At 36.7% G+C, this 27,133-nt stretch overlaps 2 protein-coding genes across 7 annotated transcripts in view; one reads left to right on the forward strand and one right to left on the reverse strand.

Annotated features, from left to right (window-relative positions):
• Positions 1-27,133, reverse strand: part of LOC112657127 (uncharacterized) — a 78,036-nt gene that overhangs the window by 19,597 nt on the left and 31,306 nt on the right. Inside the window, exons 1-2 of one of the 4 annotated variants that reach the window (XM_035719822.2) lie at positions 14,022-14,152; positions 9,380-9,589 (exon numbers count right to left, since the gene is read on the reverse strand). The exons of 1 other annotated variant lie outside the window; for it this stretch is intronic. Coding sequence is in view for 1 of the 3 variants with exons in the window: in XM_025442968.3 (XP_025298753.1) it covers positions 14,022-14,118 (97 nt within the window). In the remaining 2 variants the exon portion in view is untranslated. Of the gene's footprint in view, positions 1-1,392; positions 1,540-9,379; positions 9,590-14,021; positions 14,201-27,133 lie in introns of those variants that run through there. 2 more of the 4 variants (XM_025442968.3, XM_025442970.3) reach the window with 2 other exon arrangements.
• The window catches only part of SRP54 (signal recognition particle 54), a 37,455-nt gene continuing 24,579 nt past the window's right edge, over positions 14,258-27,133 (forward strand). The window contains exons 1-4 of one of the 3 annotated variants that reach the window (XM_025442962.3): positions 14,303-14,822; positions 19,706-19,842; positions 23,866-23,976; positions 26,956-27,047. In XM_025442962.3, the coding sequence (XP_025298747.1) occupies positions 23,899-23,976; positions 26,956-27,047 (170 nt within the window). In that variant the 5' untranslated portion in view covers positions 14,303-14,822; positions 19,706-19,842; positions 23,866-23,898. Of the gene's footprint in view, positions 14,823-19,705; positions 19,843-21,631; positions 21,787-23,865; positions 23,977-26,955; positions 27,048-27,133 lie in introns of those variants that run through there. The other 2 variants (XM_025442961.3, XM_025442963.3) reach the window with 2 other exon arrangements.

A 27,133-nucleotide genomic window follows, 5' to 3' on the forward strand; every position in this document is an offset into this window, starting at 1 on the left:
CTGGTTAAGAGATTGACAGCTGTTGCATCTAGGTGAGAGTATAAAAGTGGTGTTCATTGTTCTGTTTTTTCTACTTTTCTGTGTGTTTAATTTTTTTGGTTCTAAAACAGTATTATTTCTAAGTGGGCTCATATGTAATTTTAAATAGAATGTGACTTATCTGGAAGTAACATACTCCTAAAGTTAGCTACTGTCTGGGATGCCAAATGTAGACTAGAAAGCTCTACTAATGAAAATATTTTACCTTTCTCTTAAAAGACTTTCTTATATTGAATTTTTGCTAGAATAAAAGCACCTCAAGGGAATTGTTTATTACTCTAAAACAGAGTAAAAAACAGTTCTAAAACAGAAGGAAAACAAGGAGATCCTGAAGGGTAATGTCATCTGTGTCCATATCCCCTGCTCTCAAATCTTTGGTTATTTTTAAGTAGGCTCATGATTTTGTTCTTAAAAAATAATTCTTGTGTTGGTGCAGAATGCTATTTTCATGTCACTATTAACGAAAGTTACAAAGCAGGCCAACAGCAGCACAAGGAAATAAAATGGAGGTTTTCTATTTCTAAATACAAGTGATCATCTTTTTAGCTATACTACTCTGTGCCCTGTATATGAAGGATCTTTTTCTGCATTAACTTCTCACTGAGCAGTCATAGTTAATACAAAGATTTGGCTCTCTGAACTGATGAGGAAAGGCATTTGAGCTGTTTTATCCTTCTTGCCTATCTAGTATAATGTTCTAAGCTGTTGCTTCAAATTATTTCTAGAAGGAGGCAGAATATAAGTTAGAGTAACAAAAATTCTATTAAAATTCATTCCAAATTGTTTTCAGTGGAACTTAAATAGCATCTGTGATACGTTTTTTAAAAAAAAAAAAAAGGCCTTTTTAACTGTATTTGTAAAATCTAATTAAATCTTCCTAAGGTGCTAATTAAACATTTATTTAAGTAATCTCAACAGTCAACATGGGGCTCAAACTCATGACCCTGAGATCAAGAGATGCATGCTCCTTGGACTGAGCCAGCCAGGCGCCCCTCAAAGTGCTAATTAATACCTAACAACCGCTTAGCTTCCTTCCCTCCATAGATAGAACACTGTCTGGGAGCCTGTGTGACTCACATTTAAGTCTAATAATATCATTCCCACTAGTGATCCTTAGCAGGTTCTCTCAATTTGTAAATGGTGAAACTAGAGGAGCCACTAAAAATCTCATTATGTGAAACTAAGATATTCCCTATCCCAACTTCTTTGGACTTAAGTCTGTAATATAAAGTCATGTTAATGAAACAGTTTTCATGTGGTTCTGCCTTATAAAATGAGTCTTAACAGTGAAAAGGGAACTAGACTATGAACGATTACCAATGGGCCCATCCCTTTTACACATCTCCGATATACCTAGGATAGTTGTTTAGTTTTTGCTTGAACACTTTCAGGGCCAGCATTTCTTCCATGTGGTGGAGCCAGGATCTGCCGCTCTGTAACATTAACTCATTTTTCCAGTTTCAGCCTGGGAGGAATCATCGTCTTCAATGTAAACAACATTTACTGAATGAACACTTCTGACATGCTAGACTTGGTGTGGTGCTTTTCACATGACATTTAATCCTAAGCAACCTACAAGTGGTACTATAATCACTTCTATTTTATAACAACAGCACCAAAAAATCTAAGGTCAGAGGTTTAAGTTACTTGCGTCCGGTCATATTGGCCAGAAAGTGGTGAAGCTGGGGATTGAATGCAGGTCTAGACTAAGTTCAGACTAGAACTTTTTTTTAAGGTTTTATTTTTAAGCAAATATGTGAAAGAAAAAAAAAAGTAAATATGTGGAGCTTGAACTCAACCCCGACACTGAGAGTCATATGCTCCTCCGACTGAGCCAGCCAAATGCCCCCTTAGTCTGAACTCTTAATTACTACACCAGACAGTTCTCTAAAGTGGCAAAGAAGGTAGCTGGCTAGTAACAGTTCTCTTACCGCTATCATAGTTTTCTCTTCTCCCCACCTCTGACCACAGTTCTCCATATGACGTGCAGTCGTATCCTTTGCCATTGGCTTCCAGACTTGTTTAACAGAACCCTTTAAATGTGGCCCTGCAACCAACACTAGGCAATCTAGTTCTCTAATCCATGACTATACCTTAGTTTATTCTCTTCTATCACTTTGTAGCATCTAGGGCCCTGATCACTACCACCACAGGGTGATTAGTAGATTTGGAAGGGGGGATGGAGGCAGTGGAGGCCAAAGAGTGTCTCAAAAAGTCATATGTAAAGATTAAGGAAGCTGGAACACTGATAGATAGGAATGGCTGCTAATTTTGAACCATCATAATAGATTTCCAGCTGTCTGAAATAGGTTTGAGAGTCAACATCCTAATTAACATGAGCATCACCAGTCAGGATGAGAGATACTAAGAAACTGTATATTAAATTCAGTCATTCAAAAAAGGTAGTATTACATGAAGACTGCATTAATTTATCTCAATATGAAGGATATCAGGTGAAAGCATGAATTGGCACCCCTTACCCTGGACAATAACTCTGATTCAAACACACTCAAGGGTAAAAAGAGATTTTTTTTCAGTTACAGCAATGATTCTTCACCATGGTTCTAGTCAAAGAGATGGGATTTATGTGATTCATAAAGGGCCTAAAGTTGGATGCTTGGTTGTATACATAAATACGTATACTTTTCTAGGAAGAAAGTTCTTAAGAAATCTTCAATAATTATAGGTAATACTACTGAGCACTCTATGTAAGGCACTGTAGGAATTTTTAGTGCAAGAAGGTTAAGATTAGCTTTAGTATCTGTGGTGGCTGGCAAATAACTTCTGAAAAGAACAGCAAAACATTTCTGCCCTAATAATGGCTGTACAGGTAAAAAAAAGCATGATACGATAGGATATTACTGACATGTGTAAACACATTGTATATTTACTCTGTTATTAAAGTTCAGTTCCTTCAAACATCATTTCTAAAGGCTGTGCAATATTCTAGTATTGTCTATTTACTTAACCATCGGCTCCTTCTAATACACATTTAGATATAGTTAGAATTGTGAAAAATTAAGTACACTGCAACTTACATTTTGGCATCCATCATCTCTTTGCATTTCTGATTATTTCCTTACTATAAATGCCTAGAAGTAGAATTACTTACTATTTTAAAGGCTCTTGCTACATATTGTCAAATTTCTTTCCTGAAAGATTATACCAATTTATCTTAACAGAAAAGAATATGTGTCTCATTAAACCCTTGCAGCATTAAATATTACCATAAAAACAAACTTTGTTGTTTTAATTTGCATTTCTTTAATTACTGGTGAGGCTAACATCTTTTAACATGTGTAATAGCTATTTCAGAATGTGTGGTAACAGTATTATGCTTGGAAAAAGATTAAAGAAAGGTGTTAATCAGTTGCCTGACAGTAAAGTTTTTCTCAAATTACACATGTAGGTGGGAAGGGAGTGGAGGAAGAAAAGCTTCTCTAGAGGCGAAAGTTAATTCTTTCAGAATTTCCTAGTTATTTTTAAGGAAATATATGAGGAAACAGAAACCACCAAAATTGATGGTGTATGAATCAAATCTAACTTTTTTTTAATCTAGTCAGTATCAAGTCCTACTCCCTTTTGCTCGCAAATTCTACTTTCTCTTTATTTCCACTTCAACCACCTCATAACCACAGTCATCACCTCACACTTTGACACCTTACACCATGACAAACTCATAACTAGCTCCTTGATATTGGTCTCCCCCCACTATAAAATATATTGTACATCTATTTTAAACTAATTTCCAAAAAAAAAAAAAAAAAACTAATTTCACTTTAACCTCACTTTTTTTTTAAAGATTTTATTTTCAAGTAATCTTTACACCCAACATGGGACTTGAACTTACAACCCCGAGATCAAGAATCACACGCTTCACTGACTGAGCCAGCCAGGTGCCCCAAACCTATCACTCGTTTCCCTTAACAGGTTTTCGATATTTTTCTACATTTTAACCTAGCAAGTCTCACTTTAGATATTTAAGGTCTTCTATATCAGCAGAGTCTACCCATCCTATTTTCCACTCTCATTATCCCCTGACATAATTTCTCCTCAAGACAGGCCAATCTCTCCAGTTGTTTTCCATAGTCTTTCCTGTTTATACTATTCCTTTCAACTGCATGACCTTGTCTTTTGCAACAGGGCCTGCCCAATTTATTTTGTCTCCATGAGGTCTTACCCTCAACCTGTAGCCTTAACTCACCCACATCTTTACCTCTAATGACTTAGAGTGCATAATTAAACTGAGTTACATGTTACCTACTATTCATTCATATCACATATTACTCTGAAGTCCCTATTCAAATTTTAAAAATTTATTGAGGGGGCTTCTCGTCCCGGACAAGATGGCAACTTTCCTCACTTTCCCCTGTTCCTCCCCTATAACTATAACTAAATACCCTGGAAATAATTCAACAGGCAATTATGAAGACTCTGAAAGCTAGAAAGGTCAACTGTCTGGGTGTCTTACGATTAAAGAAAGGCCACTGCAGTGAGTTCCCTGGGTTTTCTTTTTATCTTCCATGTAGCTTAGATTGGGCACCAGAAAGACCTGCATCCCAGAACAACTAACAGACATAGGGGAGAAAAAAATAATTAAGAAAAACTTGCTATCTCTTGCCAAAAACTGGCAAAAAGGGAAGAACAACAAGCGACCTACTGAGAAACCCTAAGCCACACTCCACACGTAGGGCAGTAGCAGACTACCCAGTCTTCAGGCCCTCAACTCGAGGGTATAAACAGACCTAGGTCTGGCATCTACCAGCCATCTGCCCAGTGGTGGAGAACACAGGCCCTGAATTGCTTGTTTCCTTACCCTCACTGGTGGGAGGCAGCTCAGTGAGACAGGGCAGCCCAGAATCTTTCCCCATGCAGGTGACACCAGTATAGATTGAACAAGAACTGTAGCAGTGCCAAAGAATGAAGCAGAACTGAACAGCACTGCAAGGACACTGAAAACTCAATTGTTATCAGGCTAAGAACCAAAAGGTTAAAACTAAGGCAACTGCCTATTAAGATACAAAATCTGAACAGGAACAAGGGTCTTAGCATAATATTCAAAATATCTTGGATACATTCAAAATTATCCTAGCGTAATACCCACAATATACACGATACAATGGAAAATCAATTATCACTCAAAGAACAGGAAAAATAACCACTTGATTCATAATTTGAATCTGACAATCTCTGGATTATTTATCCAATATCCAAATGAATCAGAATTTGGATTATCAGAAAAAGATTTTAAGCAACCATCATAAAAATGCTTTAATAAAGAATTATGAGTTTTCTTGTAACAAGTGAAAAAAAAATCTCGGCAAAGAAATGGAAGTTATAAATAATGAAATGGAAATTACAAAACTGAAAATAATCAATCATCCAAATTAAAAAAAAAGCTTGCTGGAAGGGCTTAATAGCAGAGATGACAGAGGACAGAACCACTGAACTTAAGGACAAGAGATAAAATTTACTCCAACTGAACAACACAGAGAAAAGACTGAATAAAAGGTAGTTGAACAGAGCCTTAGAGGTCTGTGGGTCAATACAAAAAGATGTAACTTTGGTATCAGAGTTGCATACGTGGAAGAAAGAGTGTGGGTCTGAAAAGCATGTGAAGAAATATAGCTAACCACCCTCCCCAAATGTGGTTTGTAAGAAGCTGAGAAACTCCAAAATAGGATAGACCCAAAGAAATACACAGAAAGACATATCATAATTAAACTTCGGAAAATAAAAGACAAGGAACAAATCTTAAAAGCAACCTGAGAAACGATTCATTAACTGTAGGCAAATATCAATTTGAACAACAGCAAATTTTTCATCTGAAACCATAGGAGCCAGAGGGAAGCACAACATTTTTCAAGTGCTGGAGAAAAAGGACTGTAAGCTGTGGAGTTTATATCTTTATGAAATTGTCCTTCAGAAATGAAGGGGAAATAAAGACATCCTCAGATGAGGAAAACTAAGAGAATTTGTTGCCAGCAGATTTACCCTTAAAGAATGGCTATAGGAAGTTCTCCAACAGAAAAGAAAGAGCAGAAGGTTTGGAACTTCAGAAAGGAAAGAACAGAATGGGTAAAACTAGAGTAGAATGGGTAAAAATAGAGTAGGTATGAAAGACTATCTTTTTGTCATTAGTTTCTTACAACATATTTGATGATTTAATAAAAATTTATGAAATCATCTGATATAGTGTTCAATGTATACTGAGGAATACATAAAACAATTCAATTTAAAAAGTGGTAAAGAGACCTAAATGGAAGTAAGATTTCAATACTTCACTCAAGTGATAAGCACTGATACCAGTAGATGGTGATGAGTTATGCGTATGTAACTACAAAGAAGAGCAATCACAAAGAAAACTATATACTCAGAAAAACAAAGAATTCTAAAACTAGTTCTAGTGATCTATAGGAAGGCAGTAACAGATTAACAGAGTAACAGATAACAGGTTATGAAACAGAAGGAACAAGCAGAAAACAAACAATAAGATGCCAGACTTAAGTTCTGACATAGTAATAATTAATTTTTTTAAAAGATTTTATTTATTTATTCATGAGAGACAGAGAGAGAGAGAGAGAGAGAGAGAGAGAGAGAGAGAGGCAGAGATACAGGCAGAGGGAGAAGCAGGCTCCACGCAGGCAGCCTACACGGGACTCCATCCTGGGTCTCCAGGACCACGCCCCGGGGCTGAAGGCAGGCGCTAAATGCTGAGTCCCCCAGGCTGAGTCCCACAGGCTGCCAGCAATAATTACTTTAAATGTAAATGCTCTAAATGTATCAATTAAAAGACAGAGATTGGCAAAGTAGATTTAAAAACACAACCCAATAGAAACTCACTTCAAACATAATGACATAGGAAGAATGAATATAAAAGGATAGAAAAAATACATTGTGCAAACTTAAAAAAAATGGTAGCGGCTATATTAATATGAGATAAAGTAGACTTGAAAGCAAAGGAAATTATTAGGAACAAATATAAATATTACATATTTATTAAAGGATCAATCTACCAAAGAACCATAGTTATCCTATGTGCATCAGTAAACAATAGCTTCAAAATACATGAAATAAAAACTGATAGATGTGAAGGCAGAAAGAGGCAAATTCACAATTATAGCTGAGGACTTTAAGGCCCCAATCTTAGCAACTGATAAACTACTGTGCAGAAAATTAGCAAAGATGTAAAACTGAAAAATATAATCAACTAACCAGATGTAACAGATATTTATAAAACACTCTACTAAATAAAGTGGAATACACAGTTTTTCCCATAGAACGTTCACCAGGATAAATTATATCCTGGGTCATAAAACAAATAATAAAAAATTTAAAATAATTGAAGTTATGCAGAGTATCTGTTCTGACCATAATGGAATTAAATTGGAAATCAGTAACAGGTAAATCTCCAAACACTTGGAAATTAAAGAATACACTTTTAAACAATAATAGTTACAGTAATCAAGAGAGTGTGGTATGGTCAGGGAGAGATACGTAAAGCAATAGAATATAATAGAGAACTCAGAAACAGATCCACATAAGAATGCCCAACTGATTTTGATAGCCTTGTCAACAAATGGTGCTGGGAGAAATGGACATCGACACAGGGATAAAAATGAACTTCAACCTAAACTTCACACCTTATGCAAAAGTTAACTTGGATCAAAGAATTAAATGCAAAAGACAAAACCAAAGTTCTCAAAGAAAACTACAACACAGAACTTGACACTAATATAGTGGTGTATAATTTTTAAAGAGGAAAAAAAATGGGAGAAAATCTTTGAGATGTAGAGCTAGACAAAGTTCTTAAAGTTGACTCAAAAAAGGAAAAGTGAGGGGCTCCTGGGTGGCTCAGTGGTTGAGTGTCTGCCTTTGGCTCAGGTTGTGATCCTGGGGTCCTGGGATCGGGTCGCATCTTGCTCCCCGAGGGGAGCCTACTTCTCCCTCTGTTATATCTCTGCCTCTCTGTGTCTCTCATGAATAAATAAATAAAATCTTTAAAAACAACAAAACAAAAAAGTTAAAGTGAATACATTGGACCTCATCAATATTAAAAACTTCTGCTTTTAAAAACTGTGTTAAGAGGAGGAACAAATTACAGACTGGAAGAAAATATTTGCAAACTACATATATGACAAAGGGCTTATATCTGAAATGTATATAGAACTCTCAAAATGATACAAAAAAATACAATTAAAAAAGGGTAAGAGACATGAACAAGCATTTTATCAAAGAGGATATTCAAATGGCAAATAAACACTTAAACAAAAAAAGGTCAACATCATTAGGGAAATGGAAATTAAAACCCACTACAAAATTAACAGAATGGTTAAATAAAAAAATACTGATAAACAAAATGCTAGTGAGGATGCAGAGAAATTGGATTACTCATATATTGTTTGTATAAATGTAAAATGGTGTAGCAAGTCTGGAAAACAGTTTGGCAGTTTCTGTAAAACTAAAAATGCACTTACCATATGACTCAGCAATTGCACTCTCGAATATTATCACAGAGAAATGAAAACTTATGTTAAACAAAAATCTGCACGTGAATGTTCAAGTATGTTATTTGTAAGAAAGGCTTGACCAGACTAGGCATTTCAGAGGCTTCTTTACTCACATGCCTAATGCCAAGGCTAGGATGGCAAGAACAGTTACAACCTGGTTGGGTATCTTGCTCTCCATAGGATAGGTGGGAATACCTGACAGTTTGACAATCTCAAGGCAAACTGTATACATTTGGTTAGCTTCTTCAGACCAAGCATTCCAAGAAACAGAAAGTCGAAGTTGCCAGTTTCTTAAATCCTGGATCCAAAACTGACAAAGTGTAACTTCTGCTATATTCTATTAGCCAAAGCTTTCACAGAGCACATCCAGATTCAAAGGCTGAGGATACAGATAAGATCTCTCATGGAACAAGGATTAAGGAGCTTGCGGCCATTTCCAAAAGACAGCTTTATAAAAATAGAATTCATATACAATAAACTGTACATATTTAAAGTGTAGAATTACATAAATTTGATGTATGCAGACATGAAACCATCACTTATGATCAAGATAGTGGACATATCTGTCACCCCCAAGTATTTCCTCTTGCCCATCTGTAATCCTTCTCCTCTCCAACCCCTCCACTCACTCAGCTGCCAGAGACCTATTTTCTGTCACTACAGATTAGTTTGCATTTTTTAGTTTTAAATAAATGAAATTATATAGTTTTTTTTAGTATGCTTTCTTTCAGTATAATTTAAACATGCCATTGTGCAAGTAACTTCTTTCCATTTATTTGCCAAGTAGTATTCTATTATAAAAATATATTACAAATTGTTTCTCCATTTACCTGTTCCTAACTGAAATGCCTCCCTCCTCTTTTTCTTCCGTATTGTACTGGCCAGAAGCTGTATTATGATGCTGGATAGTAGTAATGAGTGCACATTCTTGTCATTTCTGAATTTAGGGGAAAGAACTCAGTCTTTCACCATTAAGTATGAGGTTAGCTGTAGATTTTTCACAGATGCCCATTATCAGGTTGAGAATGTTCTCTTCTAGTCTGATGAGAGTTGTTATCAGGAAGAGATGTTAGATGTTGTCTAATGCTTTTCCTGGTCTATTGAGATAATAATATAGTTTTTTTTTTTTTTTACTTAACATGGTGAATTACATTGATTTTTAAATGTTAAACCAACAATACATCCTTGGGATAAACCTACTTGTTTATGATGTGCTATTCTTTTTATATATCATCCCCATTTTTAATACACAACAGTATGTTAAAGTACAAAAATACTTTAGAGAAAAGTATAATTGTTTCTTTTTGTTTAATGGAAAAATTTTTAAGAGGTACCAACTAAAAAGAAAAAGAGGTACCAGTACATCTGCTCAGTACATCTTTTTAGTTTTTGAAAAATCAATCTATTTTTGTTGCCTCATATAATTGATAACTTTCATAAATTCACATGGTTTCAATAAAGACTGGAATATCTTTGTTATACTGATACTTCCTCAGTGGTAATGCAATATGGACTGGCACAGTATGCCATCTGACAATGTATCTAGAAACCAGGCGTGGCTTTTTAGATTTGTAGGAATTTCAAAGAACTTCTAAAAGCTCTGTAGCTGCTGCTCACAAACGTATCCAATTTTGGTCAGGGAAGATATACTTAAAATACTTCTAAAAGTATTTTAAAATAGTTTGAAGCTTCTAAAAGCTTCTAGTCACCTACTGTTACCTTTTTTTAAGCATTAAATGATTTTTGATGATTTTATTATTTTTCTTAAAGCAAACCCTAATCTTCTATCTTTTGTAACTTGATTCTTAATAGAAACTCTTATGGGCTGTGGGCCGGACTTCCTCATTTGTATCTGCATGTCCAAGACAAAGTCAGAGGCTTCAGAATAGCATTTGTTAACAGATAGCTGTCCATATATATATATATATATATATATATATATATATATATAATTTATTTTATTTATTAAATAAATTTAATTATATATATATAATTTATTTATTTTATTTATTTACTTATTTATTTTTTAACTAGGCTCCACGTGCAGTGTGGAGCCTAACATAGGGCATGAACCCATGATCCTGAGATCAAGACCTGAGCTGAGATCAAGAGTTAGTCGCTTAACCAACTGAGCCACCCAGGTGCCCCTCAATATATTTTTTAATATGCTTCTTAGGGATCCCACTTGCAGTTCTGGCTCTTTGCTCTCTTCACTTAATGGATTGCAGTCACTCTCCTACACTTTGAAATCTAGATCAAGAGCCCACTTTATATACATATAGGAAATAGAAGAGAACAGATGTTCTGCCACAAGATCAGAATCAATCAGCTGAGGTCCTGCTGTATTTTACTTTTATTTATTTTTGGGGGTGGGTGGATGGGTATCTTTGCGAGCTTTGCCTCTCAGACTTGATTCATCCTTCCTATATTAATGTTTGTTTCCTCATTTTTGGCCTAAGCTGTATCAAGGTAAAATGTAGCCTCCTGTTTTTATTTCTTCTATATCTTCAGTTTATCAGGCATTGACATGTGCTTGGCTCTGCCCTGGCCCAAGCTTCTGGTTCTAGCAGCCCCATTCTAAATGACCCCAGGTCTTGGTAGGATAATCCCACTATCCCTTCAGAGATCAAGAATATTCTTCTTTTTCTGTATCTAAAATTATTGTGATTTTACCTATAATGCTTTTTAGTTTCAATAAACTCCATAAAACTCAAAACTAAAGTCAAACTCAATGCCTATTGTTGTCTCTTGCTATTCCATTAAATGGTAAAAAAATTCAAGGAGAAGGGAATCCCTGGGTGGTACAGCGGTTTGGCACCTGCCTTTGGCCCAGGGCCCGATCCTGGAGACCTGGGATCAAATCCCATGTCAGGCTCCCGGTGCATGGAGCCTGCTTCTCCCTCTGTCTGTGCCTCTGCCTCTCTCTCTCTCTCTCCCTGTGTGACTATCATAAATAAATAAAATTTTAAAAAAAATTCAAGGAGAATTACAATTATTAAAGGTCTAAGGAAATGTCAGGCAAGTACTTAATACTAGAGATAGAAGATAATTTGTTTTTCATAGAAGGACACTACTTAGGAAAATAACTGGAAGAACTTTTTGTGCCCTATTTAGAGCCACCTCATAAAAAGGTATACTACGGTTCAACTCGGGAAGATGAGAAAGTTGTGGTGATAGTGATGATGGTTGCATAATGTAAATGTATGTAATGCCACTGCACTGTATACTTAAAAACAGCTTAAAATGGGGATCCCTGGGTGGCTCAGCGGTTTAGCGCCTGCCTTTGGCCCAGGGTTCGATCCTGGAGTCCCGGGATAGAGTCCTGCGACGGGCTCCTGGCATGGAGCCTGCTTCTCCCTCTGCCTGTGTCTCTGCCTCTTTCTCTCTATCATAAATAAATAAATAAATAAATAAACAAACAAATAAACAAACAAATAAATAAATCTTTAAAAAAAAAACAGCTTAAAATGGTAAATTTTATGCTATGTGTATTTTACCACCTAAAAAATGGTGTACTAATAAGTTGCTTTTTAAGATTTATGTTAAAACACTCTTTTAAGCAAAGGGACACCCTCATTTCTTTTTAGATTAAAATTTTTTTTAATTTTTTAAAGATTTTATTTATTCATAAGAGATAGAGAGAGAGGTAGAGACACAGGCAGAGAGAGAAGCAGGCTCCACGCAGAGAGCCGGAAGTGGGACTCAATCCTGGTACTCCAGGATCACATATTTTGAGCCCAAGGCAGACGTTCAACTGCTGAGCCATCCAGGGTCCCGACATCCTCATTTCTGAAAATACTCACGTTAATAAACATTCGCAGAAACTGAGATTATTTCTTTTTTTTTTCTTTTTAAAATTTTATTTATTTATTCATGATAGAAAGAGAGAGAGAGAGAGAGAGAGAGAGAGAGAGAGGCAGAGGGAGAAGCAGGCTTCACGCAGGGAGCCCGACACGGGACTCAATCCCGGGGCTCCAGGATCACGCCCCGGGCCAAAGGCAGATGGTGAACCGCGGAGCCACCCAGGGATTCCCCTGAGACTTTTTCTAAATCACTTAACAAAATCCATGAACTTCTCGGACTAACGGATATGCTGCAGAAAGAGCTTTTTAAGAAAGTAAAAGGGTACTTTTTAGCCATTGCTATTGGGTCTTGTTACAAAATTATCATCCAAAACATGCTTAGAAGTTTTCCTGATTTTGAAAAATGGAGTTCTTAAATGATGCCTCTAAAACTGGAGATTTTGATTACAAATGGTTCCACAAAACCAAAATCTTGAGGGCAAGGGTATTTTAATAATTGTGCAATTGCCAGAACCAGGCAGTAGGTGGCATTTTTGTAGGTACTCAGCGTTTTTGGAATAAAAGATCCTGAGCTGAGGAATACAGAAAAAAAAAAACGGAAATTAGCACGTTTTAAAATCAATTGGGATATGATCAATAAAACTGGCAATACAAGGTTTAAATGAAGAGACAGAAGACTCAGCAATTCCTATCCTGAATCTTGTTATGTTTAAGTATGAAGCTGCCTGTCTGGTTTTCTCTACTTTTCCAGGCTAAACTTCACTATCAGCTGCTCAAGTTAATTTCAGTTTGGCATCTTAGCTAAAATGATTCTCCCCAATGGGTAATAATACCCTAACCTACTGATTGACGCTAACATCATAAAGAAAGAGAGTTCTAGGCAGATGTTTGGAAGTCATTAGCACACAGGAATATTTCAAGTCCTGAGTCTGGAAGAAAATAAACACAAGATTCAACGTTTAGGAATACAGAGGTTCGGCATAGCTCCCAAACAAGGAATACCTTATTTTTTCGTGTTTCACCAGGCCTCAATTTGCCAAAACAGATCTAACCATTCTTCAATAAGCAGACCTAATCGCTACATCTTTTCGATTCTAACTTGTGCTTTTTAGTAACACTTAATAATCAAAGTCTTGTCTCCCCCTTCTCTCTCCCTGGAAAAACTGCTATCAAATTGATGATTCACTTTAAATTTGAGAAAATAAATCCATTAGCTACAGGTGAGCTTGCTTGCAGGGTAAAAGCTTCCTGCTCCACAGACTGAAACTTATTTTGCAATGTGCTTTTTTCAGGTAGTATCTTTACTGAAAATCACAAGCTTGTGGGAGTAATAGGGACCAGGGGGAGGGCCAGGGTGGGGGTGGGGACGAAACCCCCCTCTCCTTTTCCTTCGAAAAGGGTTAGGCACAAGGAGCCTCTAGTGGCTTGTCTGAAGTCTGCAGCTCAATCACAAACAACCTAGGGCCAGGTCTTCCCGCACCCAATTCCAAACTGGACTCTGAAGCTGCTACGGTTTGAGATGTGCCCCCCACAACCTCTCCTATAGCCGAGCAGGGACCAGCACAGCGACCCCTAGGAGGCCGAAGCCTCACCCTGTCTTAAGTCCCCAAGGTCAGCGGCCACGGCACATCCTGGCCCCAACCGCCTGCGCCTGGCGCTGGTCGCTTACGGGTAGTTCGCATCCACTCAATCAGCGCTGGGAGGTCTGCCGGAGCCACCGTACGCAGCAGCTGCAGGACTGCTCCCCGAGCCGAGCGGAATTCCATGTTGAAGCACAAAACAGCGCAGGGGAAGGTTCGCAACGCGCACGCGCAGGCAGAGACCGGTCCCCACGCCAGATCCGACGCCGCGGAACCCGCCCCCGCCCCCCCCGAGCTGCGAAATCCCTAAGCCCCGCCCCCTCGTCGAGTTCTCAAGTGCTCCTGGGGAGGAATCCCTACTCAATTGCACCATCTCATCCTTCCCCTCTTAGCTGGCAGGGCACAGCGTAACCACTTTTTCTTAAAGTGACTGATGCCGGAACTCTTTCCTGAGATCGCATCCCTAGAGGGCATCCTATCTTGTCACTTTGCTGTCGCAGTGATGGAGCGCTAGGAAACGGAATGTCAGAAAGCTAGTCGAGGCAAAGAAACATCTCAATAAACCTTTTCGGTAAAAGCACTGAAAGAATGCGGCAGGTGCCCCGGAAGCGGAAGTGTATCCTTTTCATGAAAGGCTGGACTTCGCGGAGTGGTGACGTTTCCTCATTGGGCGGAAGGTTCGGTGGCAATCGTCGGTCCTCCAGCTGGTGGGAGTTGGCGTCGCTGTGCTGGGCGCTGGAGCCCTAGTTTGTATAGTTTGGGAAGTCGGGCTTTGGAGTCGCACCTGTCTGTCTGACCCCTGCTTTCCTTGGTTTCCTTCCACGTTGCGGGGGCCTCGCGAAAGACTCCCCGGCCCCTTTGGGCCGCAGCGGTAGCGGTGCTTTTTTGCGGTAAGTGTCTTGCTTTTTCCCGCCCCCGACTAGGGACTGGCAGCTAGGGGCAGCCTCAGCCCTGCTTGGGGGCTAGGGACTCCGGAGAGAGTCGGCCACCGGCTCTCGTCACCGAGACTGAGGTGCATTGGCTCTCTTTCATCTCGCGTGCTTCATCAGAAGTTTTATTAAAAGATGCACCGTGACCCTTTTAAGTTGTTTTTAGGTTTACCCGAGCCAAAGTAGGTGTAGGCAATTAACAGGCCTGACACTCTGCTTTGCTCTTTCGGTCAAGACTTTAGATGCGGCTACTTTTCCGAAAACCTTTCAGCGTGTACCAGATTTTATTTTTCCCATGTCCCTTGTGCTTAATACATTGCCCTGCGTGTAGTACGCGTTCAGTAAATGAATAAGGGGTATCCGTTCAATGCCAGTGAGGACTTCACCATTGGCCATTTCTTGAAACTCTTTCTGCTGTTGGCTTTCTTGATGCTCTTCTCACCTAGTTCCTCCATAATGCTTAATTCAACAGAATATTTACTTATTCCTATCTATAAGGATACAGAAACGAATTACACAAACCTTGTCATCGAGGAGCTAACAGTACAGTGAAAGGCACATAAATACACTTTGAAGCACGATGAGTAATGAAAAACTCTAGTAAAGTATAAAGAGCTGGGAGAGCGCTGGGAACATAGATGAGAGTCCTCCTTGGGAGTTTTGGGCCCCTGAGCAAGTTGCTATTCCAGTCCAGCTTCAGTTTCCTCAGCTATCTAACAAGCTCATTATGGGGATGAAAGATTAGGGGACCTGTTTCGTGCAGTGCCTAGAATATAGCAATGTTGGTGCCAAAGGAGAAAGGAATTATTTCTCTCAAAACTCTTTCTCTTGATATTTTCATGTGGTCACTTAGTATTTTCTAATTTAATTAAAAATATCTTCAAGCCTTCTTTCTTTTTTTTATTTTTTAAAGATTTATATATTTATGATAGACATAGAGAGAGGAGGGGAGAGGCAGAGACACAGGCAGAGGGAGAAGCAGGCTCCACGGAGGGAGCCCGACGCGGGACCCGATCCTGGGACTCCAGGATCGCGCGCTGGGCCAAAGGCAGGCGCTAAACCGCTGAACCACCCAGGGATTCCCCAAGCCTTCTTTCAAACAGATTATTCCTCTCACTCCACCTAACTGGAAATTCTAGACCTGCCACTGGAATTTAGTAAGATAAATGGTAGCTTAAAAACAAAACTGATTTTCTTCTGTATGCCTTTGGAGAGTGAAAGGAATTAGTAAGGGCTTCTATCCCTCCCCCCCCCCCTTTTTTTTGCCATCCTATGGTCTTTCACAAGCTCTCCTTGAGAATTTTCATCTACATCCATGGTTTCCATAGCATTATCTTTGTATGCTAACCATTTCCAAGCTTCTCTAACTTTTTTTTCCCCTGTAACTTTTGTCTCATAAGTGATATAGTTCTTTAGTTTCTGCAAATTCAATAGGTCCAAACCCAAATTTACTACCTCCACTTTCCTGTTTTTTTTTCATTATTATATCATACATATGAGTTTTGACTCCTTGTTTCTACCTGAATTTTGTAATATTTGTATGTTCAATTTTAAAACAATAATAAAATTAATGCCTATGTGCTCACTATCCATCTTTAGTAGGACATTACAAGGTATTATAGTAGATGTGCTCAAAATCTCAATTTGGTAGAACATGACAAATACAAGTGCAATATTACAAAACCTTAAAACTTCTTGAACTTTTATTCTGTTAACTCTTTAACTTTCAAACCAGCTTCTCTTTTTTGTCTTCCATTCATTGGTTAATGGTATCCCTGGCCATCTGGTCACTGTTGGAAACCTTGGAGTCACTTTTGCCTTTTGTTTCTCCTTCATTTTCCACAACTATTTAGTCATTGAGTCCAGTAGCTTCTGCTGTCTGGGCTTGACTTGAGCCATTCTGCTTCCCTGGTTCAAGCCCATAGGTCTCCACTAGACTTTGGGAGTATGATTAGTATATGTAGCCTCCTTGCTCTCAAGTTTTTCTCCCTTCAGTGTATTGCTACATTGACTCTAATTTTTAAATTATGGAACAGATTTTTTCTTTCCCTTGTTTCCTTTGAGGAGTATTGCTTCATGCACTGATTATTAAGCCTGGCTGCACTTCAGTATAGCCAGTGAAAATTTCCAAAGTGTAGATGCCTTATTTCACTCTCCTAATCAAGAATGTAGAAGAGGCCACTTCCCCTGAAATCTTTTGATTTTACTATCCTTGGAGATTCTGATTGAATATTTAACTTTCAGCTGATAGGTGTTAGCTACATGTAGCTGAAATAACATATTCCTCCTCTTCCATGTTTTCAGTCTATGTTTTTATCAATTTCTGGACAAACTATTTCCATGGAATTCTTTTGACTTTGTTTTAATCTTGGTAACAGTTTACATAAAGATTCTTGTTATGATTGATCTGATAGCCAATAAAGTATCTTAAATGATTCTCATTGATTTTGAGTTACTACCCTTTGTTGCTAATTGATTTTTTGGTATACCTTTTCTGCTATCAAACTATGAAATGTTGTATTGGTTTTTTTAATACTAAAAGGAGTCTTAAAATTTGGAAACCGATTATTTTAATGAAGAGAGAATTTCCTGATACTTTTTGACATAATTGAGTATAACCTTTGGTGCAAAATTAAAGCAGATAAGTCAGTGGTAGTATGATGTATAATTTTTCTTCTGAAGTTTTTTTTTTTTTTTGTCTTCTGAAGTTAAGAGAGCAGTCTTGCCTGTGTTAAATTGATGTAATTTATTGATTTGGAGTTAGAACTTTTCTCATGCTGGAATAATTCCTGGAACACAGTAGGTGTTTAATGAATGAATAGCTAAATGAATTCAAGTGGCATTTCCATTTCAGTCCTCAGTAGAATAGCACTGTAATTCTCACAAGGGAGCACTCTGAAAAATAATTTTCCCTTTGATCCAAAAAATAATAGTCTCAGTCATTACCAAAGATTTGGAAATTACAAAACGATATAAATTAAAAAATAAAGATTACTAGTTGTTCATCATCCAGAAATAACAAATATTATTATTTCCTAATAGTTTTATTGAAATAAAGTTCACGTATCATACAGTTCACCTAAAGCATACAATTCAGTAGTTTTTAGTGTATTTACAGAGTTGTGAACCATCACCACAATCAATTTTAGAACATTTTAATCACTCCATGAAGAAACTCCATACCCATTAACAATCACTCCACATTTTCTCCCAACTCCCATGCCCTAAGCAACTATTAATCCACTTTCTATCTCTATAGATTTACTTCTGGACATTTCATATAAGTGTAATCATAGAGTATGTCACTGGTTTCTTTCATGTAGCATAATGTTTTCAGTATTTGTCCACGTTGTAGCATGTATTAGTACTTCATTGCTTTTTATTATCACATATTCCATTTTATGGATATTTGTGGATGTGTGTCTTACTTTCTCTTGGATGTACCTAGGAGTGGAATTGCTGGGTCATATACAGTAACTCTGTATTTAACATTTTGAAGAATTGCCAAGCTGTTTCCAAAAGGATGTGCCATTTTACATTCCTGCCAGCACTGTATGAGGGTTCTGATTTCTCTACTTCCTTAACATTTGTTATGTCTTTTTAACTATAGCCATTCTAGTGTGTGTGAAGTAATATCTGATTGTGCCTTTGATTTATATTTCCCTGGAGGCTAATGTTATTTTTTGATATTTGTTCATGGGCAAAAATGGATTATACTATATGCAGTTTTGTATTCTGCTTTTTGCACTTAAGCATGTTTTTAGCATTAGCAAGCATATTTACAAAAGAATTTCCCTCATTACTGCTTCCTTTTCACTCTCCCAAATCATAATTTTTGTGAAAACTTGCCTAAATTATATACATAGGAAACAAAATCTATAGGAACGTATACCAAATTGTTACTGATGGTTATCAGGGGACAAGGGTGTGAGATTAGGGGAATTATATTTTCTACCTTTAGTATTTCTGTAATGTTTGGATTTTTACAATGAACATGTATGCTCCTGTAATCACAAAACATAAATTATTATGAATTATTTCCTTGGAGGACTAAGATTCAGAATGAAAAAATATTCATAAATTTAAAAGTCATAATTAATATTATATTGTTATTCAGAAATAATAATTTTAGCAAATGTGTCTAAGCTACTTTGTTAAATAAATTTACTTTTCTGTTATGCTAGACTATGAATACATATACCGTATGGTATTTAAATATATATGCTCTTATTTAGTATTATAGTCAGGAAAGCAAGTATTGGTTTGGGCTATTGATTAGTTTATGGAAAGATATTTAATGTAGAATTTAATTTTCTAAAGGTATTTACTACTAATAATATATTTATTTAGTGTTTTGGTCTAATATTGACCCAATAAGTTAGTTACTGACTTAGAAGGGCTTAGAAGAACTTTTTTTTTTTTTTAGAAGAACTTTTTTATAAGGCTTTTCCTTGAAATCTCTGGTTATTAGGATCTGTTTATATAACCACAGACCAGGCAAAAAGTTCTGACAGGAATATTTATGATTGTTTATATAGAAGAAAGTGGCTTTTTGGACACTCCAGCTTATGTTGAATAGTAGAATTACAGGTACGTATAATTGGCACCAAAGATTCCTGAGGTAGCTCCTAGGTAGTGGGACAGAACTTCAGTAGAGTTGTTAAGAAAATTTCCAATTTACTTCAGATAATACTATAGGGAGAGCCAGTTGGTATTATTCAAGAAAGCAAGGGAGTTAATATTGTAGGCGCTTGCAGACAGTTTTATACTTATTGTCTCATTTAACCCTCACAACATCCCTTCAGGGTCACTACCTTGATAATGGTATTATCTCCATTTTGCAGGTGAGGAAAGTAAGGCTCAGAGAGATTAAGTAACTTGCCCAAAGTAACACAGCCAGTATGTAACAGAGCTGGGATTTGAATCCAAGTCTGTCAGACTCCCAAGCCCATGCTCTTTCCAGTACTTCACACTGCAGCAGGTAAGTATGATACTTGGCCTTGTGCTTACCTTATCAGTGCACCATAGACTTGGGCCTGTTTCCATTGCCTCACTATCCAACTCCTCTTAGAGTCCTGTTAGAACATGTGATTTGGACATAGCTCAGTCCTTAGACATCCTGATTGCAATGTCCTTATCAGTTCTTTCTGGACATTGCAACTGTTCTTCCTTGAAGAGAAGTGTGCATTTTTGCTTTCAAAATATAATTTCCTCTCTTGTAATACAGCAATTCGTCCCAGAGTTTGCCAGCAGGGGTATTCAGCCCTATTTTTTAAAGCCTCATTCATACTATAGGAACTGTGACTGTGTAGCCAGGGGACTGTGGAAGTTATTTTGTATTTGTTTTTGTTTTTGGTAGGGAACTCCATTCTCTAACCTGCTTAAATCATAAAATTGTTGTGAGGGTGGAATGAAATAATAGATATTAAACTGTATGAAGTACTATACAGTAATTTACCCTTCAGCCTTTCCAGCAGCCCCATCTAAGTAGAGAGTCCTCTTGTGAAATTCTAGTATACACTGATTTACTTCTGTTAATCTTTTTAGTTGAACAAGAGAATTTTGAGCAAGTGTTCTTGAATTGTAAATTACTCCAATTTGAGATAATAGGGTTAGTAACATTAAAAAAGATGTTTTGTATTTTAGTGTGCATATTAGATCAAGGTGTAGTTAATTTTTAAGAATGGCATTGGAATTTTTTTTAGGAAAATTCTAAAAAGTTATAATAAGTAATGGCAAATGGATACTAATTGTACAATATCAATTATCTAGGTCATTGACTTTGCTTTAATTTCATTGGTTTATATTAGTGGTCTTAAAAGATATTTGTAAGGCCTTTCATACTTTGGTTTCTGTCTTGCTTTATTCCTAAAATCTTAAATACATTCATAAAGTTCATTTTTAATAAGGGTTCAGTATATAACTCTGAGGATACGTAAAGCAGTGAGCTCACAGGAGAGAGCAAAAGAGGCAGAAGTCCCTGCTCTCATGCAGTTTACATTTCAGTATACTGAATACAGCCACAAACAGTATAAGTAAATCATGTGTTATTTGGTAATGGGACAATGAGAAAAAATAAAGGGAATGGAGGTTGTGATTTTAAACAAGTAATTAGCAAAGGCCTTATTGAGAATCTGCATCTAGACAACAACTGAAGGAGATGAGGGAGGGAACTGTCTTCCTCTTGACAGCCTGGGGAAGATTGTGCTAGCCAATACAAAGGCCCTGAGGTGGTGATGTGCAGCATCAACAGTAAGGAGGTCAATGTGATTAAACTGGAGAGAGAGAGAGAGAGAGAGAGAGTGTGTGTGTGTGTGTGTGTGTGTGTATTTGGGAGTGCTTTACAGTCCATTTTGCATTTTGAGGCCTTTACCTCTCCCTGAAATAGGAAGTCATTGAGGTTTTGAGGAGAATACTAATACCAGAGCTTTCAAAAACCCATCCTTGGAAATTGCACAGAAAATACTGTATAAATAAAGGGTATAATTAGATACCATTATTCCTCTACTGAAATGCAAGTTTTTATAATCAGGCAAATAAAAAAATTTGCTGCCAATAAATACTTATATAAGGAAAAATGTATTAGAAAACTTCACAGAAGTTTTTTTAGTTTAAAGGATCTGGTAAATGTGGGAAAATAGGTTTATTTTTAAGAGTTAACTAGTATAGCTTTTTAATATGGAGGGTGATGTGTTTATGACAGGATCTCTAACAGTAAATTATGGTGTCATAATTAGGATTGTATTGCTCTTGGTAACACAGTGGTAAAGGAGATGAACTGAGACATCTAACTCTTATTTTTTACCTCAAGAATATTTACTTAAGCAATAATAATTTAGTATAATGAGTACGGGATAAGAAAAAAAAGTGCTGGAAGTAGTTCATCTTTCGGGTGAAGTAACCATGTAACTATAAACAATTTATGGTAAGCATATTTTTTTCAATTCCATCAAGTGTTGATAATAATTTTTTAGGTTCTAAATTACCTAGTTTTGCCTGAGTAGAAGTGTAGTGTTTAATTTAGTATATGTGCTGCCGAAGCGAGCACTGTAGTGTTTAATTTAGACTTCATCCTGGAACATCTCTTTATCAGTGATAGGTCCTTGAGTGCATTTACTTTCCTGCTTCTGACTCTCCTCATCCCCTCTTTTTCTATGTTGAATGAGTCAGCAGTTTTGTCCTTCTGTTTCTCTTATTTTTAATCTCCTACATACTTTCTATATAGGAATCTAGTGTAGATTATTTTAGTTGACTAAATTTGGAAGAGTTATTATTAAAATCATTTTGAACAATGAGCTTTTCTGCTGGTTTTGCTTATACCAGACAATTGATACTTAACTTGGTTTCAGAGCTCTTTACAACCTGTATTTCCTTTTAATTAGATAGCCTACTGTTCTGCCTAGAATATTTTATTTACTGTCTCCCAAATAATACATACTTGATCATCTCTAAGTCCATACGTAATGTGTATGTAAGGTATAGTATGTCCCAAGCTTTTCTGTCTCCATTTCTGCTAATGCAATATCATCTTCTTCAAAATCCTTTTTGTTGTCTTCTTCACCTATCCACGTTCTACTTCTATTTCAGGATCAAATTCATATTCAGACTTCTCTGTAAAGCCTGTTCTGTCTACTTCAGCCTGTTTTTTCTTCCTCTGAATTTTTACAGAAGTAATCATTGGCAGTTGATCATAAAGTTTTATTGTTAGCTTCAAACTGGTACATAACTGTTATTAGTCAAGGGTCTCCACAGAAACAGAACAATAGGATACACACATTTATAAAAAATTTATTACAAGGAATTGGTTCATGTGATCATGGAGGCTGACAAATTCCAAGATCCTCCATCTTGGCAAGTTGGGAGACCCAGGAGAACTGAGGGAATGGTGTAGTTCCATTTTGAAGACTGGCAGGCTTGAGACCTTAGGAAGAGCTGATATTTTGTTTGAGCCTGAAGGTAGGAAGAAGCTGATGGCCCAGTTTGAAGGCAGTTAGGCAAAAGGAATTCTCTTAGTATTTATTTTGCTGCACATTCATGTACCTTGTCTTGCCAGTTAGTAGATAAGCAATGTGAGGCCAGGGACTATGTGTCATATTTGCTTGCTTACCACCCATACTCCTTGTATGGTACAAGGACTTAGATGTAGTAGGTACATCTACATACTTTATTAAAACCATAACATTTTAGAGCTAGAAAGGGCCTTTGAGGTTCTCTTGTTTTAAGGGTTGGGGAGTCAAGAACAGCTTTAAATTAGGAAAATTAGTAATATACTCCTTTCCTTGGTGATTGGAAGAGTAAACCAAGGTAATGTAATATGTATGAAAAGTGAAGTGTCTGATTACTTAAAACTTTTTTTTGGCTTAGAGCATGAATCAAAATAGTTTACAAAGTTCTTTCTTTTTTTTTTTTAATTTTATTTATTTATGATAGTCACAGAGAGAGAGAGAGAGAGGCAGAGACATAGGCAGAGGGAGAAGCAGGCTCCATGCACCGGGAACCCGACGTGGGATTCGATCCCGGGTCTCCAGGATCGCGCCCTGGGCCAAAGGCAGGCGCCAAACCGCTGCGCCACCCAGGGATCCCTACAAAGTTCTTTAATGTGATAAATTAGACAATAATTCTGAGTGGAGATTTCACTTTTTTCCTTCTCTTATTCATATTCACACGTATGTCCAAAATGTCCATGTTCACATTCATGTCCAGCTTTGAGGTTATATCAATATTTCCTCAAAGCATATTATTATCTGATCTATTAAATTTGCCAATTTGTATAGAATATTCCAGTTAGGTATTCAAACATAAGGCATCATAATCAAGTGGTAATTTTAGCTTTTGGACATGCCTATATTGAAACTGGAGGTTGAGGTTATATAAGTTGCAGTTACAGTATCTAAACATTAAAGTACTTTAATTTGAACTCAAACCCTCTTCTTTAGAAGTCTTCAATTATGGGAACTGGTATTGATTATTTTCAAATGTTTTTATTTAATTTTTTTCCTTCTAGATTTTCTTGTAATCACAACTTAAAGCCTTCAAGATGGTACTAGCAGACCTTGGAAGAAAAATAACATCAGCATTACGCTCATTGAGCAATGCCACCATTATCAATGAAGAGGTATGTAAAAATGTGTGAAAGATATGTGATTGCACATCATTACTAGCACTGGGGAGATAAATTTTTAGTAATCTCTACATTTATATTTGTTTGGATGTAGATTTAATAACTAGGTAAAAACTTAAAACTTGATAAAACTAGTGTTTTTTATTGAGTTGACCATGTTACTGTTTAGCTTTCTATAAAGAATTATGAAAAGGGAAACAAAAAAAAAGCCCTGAATCTTAACTAACATGTAAAAATGACATAAATTTTATGTTCTGAAAATGCCTTAGATATGGAGATATACTTTTTCTTTCTCTCTTGACATAGGCCTAAAATGCCAGTGTCCTGCTTCTTACTTTTTGAGTAGGCATGTGTAGGCATCACACATTTTTCTCCTTCACTTTTATTTAGCACTCTCATAAAGGCTAGTATCTTCATGTTGTCTACTTTGATTCATTTTCTCTGAAATCTTCACTCAGTTTTGTTTTGTTTAGATTTTGTAAGCTGACTCCTTATATGGTATCTGAAATACTCTTCCTCCTGGCTTTCTTGTTTTAAATTTAAAATATTTCTTTCTGGGCAGCCCGGTGGCTCAGCAGTTTAGCGCCGCCTTCAGCCCAGGGCGTGATCCTGGAGACCTGGGATCGAGTCCTACGTCGGGCTCCCTGCATGGAGCCTGCTTCTCCCTCTGTCTGTGTCTCTGCCTCCCTCTCTCTCTCTCTCTCTCTCTCTCTCTCTCTCCCTCTCTCCCTCCTGTCTGTGTATTCTCATGAATAAATAAATTAAATCTTTAAAAAATATATATATATACATATATATTTCTTTCTGAAAAAAATAAAATATTTCTTTGTCATTTTCCCCCCAAAGTCTAGTATCTTAATGATTTGTCAATTGAAAAAGTTGAGAGTCCACAAGTATACTTTATATTTTGTGGTTCTAATAGGATAGTACTGTAACTGGTTTTAGAAGACCTTGTTTAGCAACCCACTTAGTAGCTTGTAATAGAAATTTGGGCAAGTCAACTTGGGATTTCTTAATGTATAAAATTAGAAAATAGACTACCTTACAAGATGGTTTTAAGGATCAAATGAAATAATAGTTAAAAGTACTTTCTAGGGACATCTGGGTGGCTCAATTGGTTAAGCATCTGACTCTTGATTTCAGCTCAGGTCATGATGTTAAGGTCATGAGATTAAGCCCTGTGTCAGGCTCTATGCTGGGTGTGGGGCCTGCTTGGGATTCTCTCCCTCTGCCCTCCCCACTCTTCTCTCTCTCTCTCTCTAAGGAAAAAAAAAAAGTGCTTTCTAACTTGGAGGTCTGGAAAAAAAATTTTTTTTTAATTAAAAAAAATGTTATTCCAGTGTAGTTAACATACAGTGCTATATTAATTTCAGGTGTACAGTACAGTGATTCAACAGTTCTGTACATTACTTAGTGCTTACTGAAAAAAATAATGCAGAATTTGTATCAATATTTTTAACAAGCTAAAGGAATTTAATAATTTGGGACCATCTTTGAGTTCAGTTAGTCCAGCCTCTCAGTTAACAGCAAAAGAAAAGTCAGTTTCACACGTTTATTTATCAGAAGAACCAGGATTAGTATCTTTTTTTCTAATTCCCTATCCAGGGCTTTTTCTAATAATTATTATTAATTGATAAATCGTAGCTTAAGCCATTGTATAGTCTTTGGAATTCAGGATAAATAAAACAACGGCTTTCCAAACAGTTTTTTCCTATTGTATAACCTTTATGCTGTTTATGTTTATATTAGAGAAAAAAGAAACCAGGGAGAAGAACTTGGTGGGAAGTAGAGTAATAGCTGTTGCTTGAATTGGCAACTTCTCTGCTCTTAGTACTGTGCTGCTAGGGAATTAATAAGAAGAAATCCCTCTAATGAAAAATCAGTTTTTGTCAGACCCCTTTAAGGAGAGATAGATCTGATAAACTTCTGTAGCATGTATGAAGTGAGTTGAAGATGGAAATTATTCAAGAAATATTCCAGGGCCTACATTTTTTTTTTTTTTTTAAGATTTTATTTTTGAGTAACCTCAATACCCAGTGTGGGACTTGAACTCATAACCTAGAGATCAAGATTCACATGCTATTACTGACTGAGCCAGCCAGGTACCTGAGGGCCTACATTTTGCAGACTTTTTGCTGGCACCAGGGATACAGCAGTGACAAAACAGACTAAAATCCCTGCCATCATGGAGCTTACAATTTAATGTGTAAATACTTACTTACATGAGCAACAGAAGCCTCATCTTTTTTTTTTTTTTTTTTTTTTTTTTTTAAGACTTTATGACCTTTTAACCAAAGTCCCGGGGCACCTGGGTGGCTCAGTGGTTGAGCATCTGCCTTTGGCTCAGGGCATGATCCTGGGGGGAGCCTGCCCTCCCCTCTGCTTATGTCTCTGCCTCTCTATCTGCATCTCTCATGAATAAATAAATAAAATCTTTAAAAAAAAAAACACCAAAGTACCTTATAACTCAGCAAATATGTGATGATAGTTATTAAGGGAGGATAGTTTTCTTTTCAACTTTGTTCTTCTGCTCCTGCTCTGAGTGGAAATAGTAAGACTGCTAGGTCAGACCAGGTCATTTTCTTTTGTTAATTTTCTCCTGGTAGTCAAATTAAGCAGATATTGTGAATATAAAGTGCTGTGTATCAGCAACAGAAGGTGTTCAATGGTAACATCCATTGTGTAATAACTTTCTTTGGCTTGCATATTGCCTTTACTGTTGTCACTTCAATATAGGAATAAAATTGTGATAATACATGGTTAAATAAAACTGAGTGTAAGATCTTATTTTGATAAAATGATTAGACATTTGATAAGATTACCTCTCTGAGGCTAATTGAAAAAATTTTTTCTCTAGCAGTGTAGTATTGTTTTTATTAAGCTATGGTAGTATATGATGACTGATCAGCCATTATTTTTATACAATCGAAATGATACACTGGGAGTGTTGAATTTTTATGTATTTATTTGCAGGTATTAAATGCCATGCTAAAAGAAGTATGTACAGCATTACTGGAAGCAGATGTTAATATTAAACTAGTGAAGCAACTAAGAGAAAATGTAAAGTAAGTTAAATTAACCAGGTAAAAAACAGGCAAACTAAACTTAGTTTACTGGGATGAAGAGCTAATTAGAAAAGTCTGCTATATCA

The sequence above is a fragment of the Canis lupus genome, chromosome 8, assembly GCF_003254725.2.
Source record: "Canis lupus dingo isolate Sandy chromosome 8, ASM325472v2, whole genome shotgun sequence".
NCBI classification, from domain to species: Eukaryota; Metazoa; Chordata; class Mammalia; order Carnivora; family Canidae; genus Canis; species Canis lupus.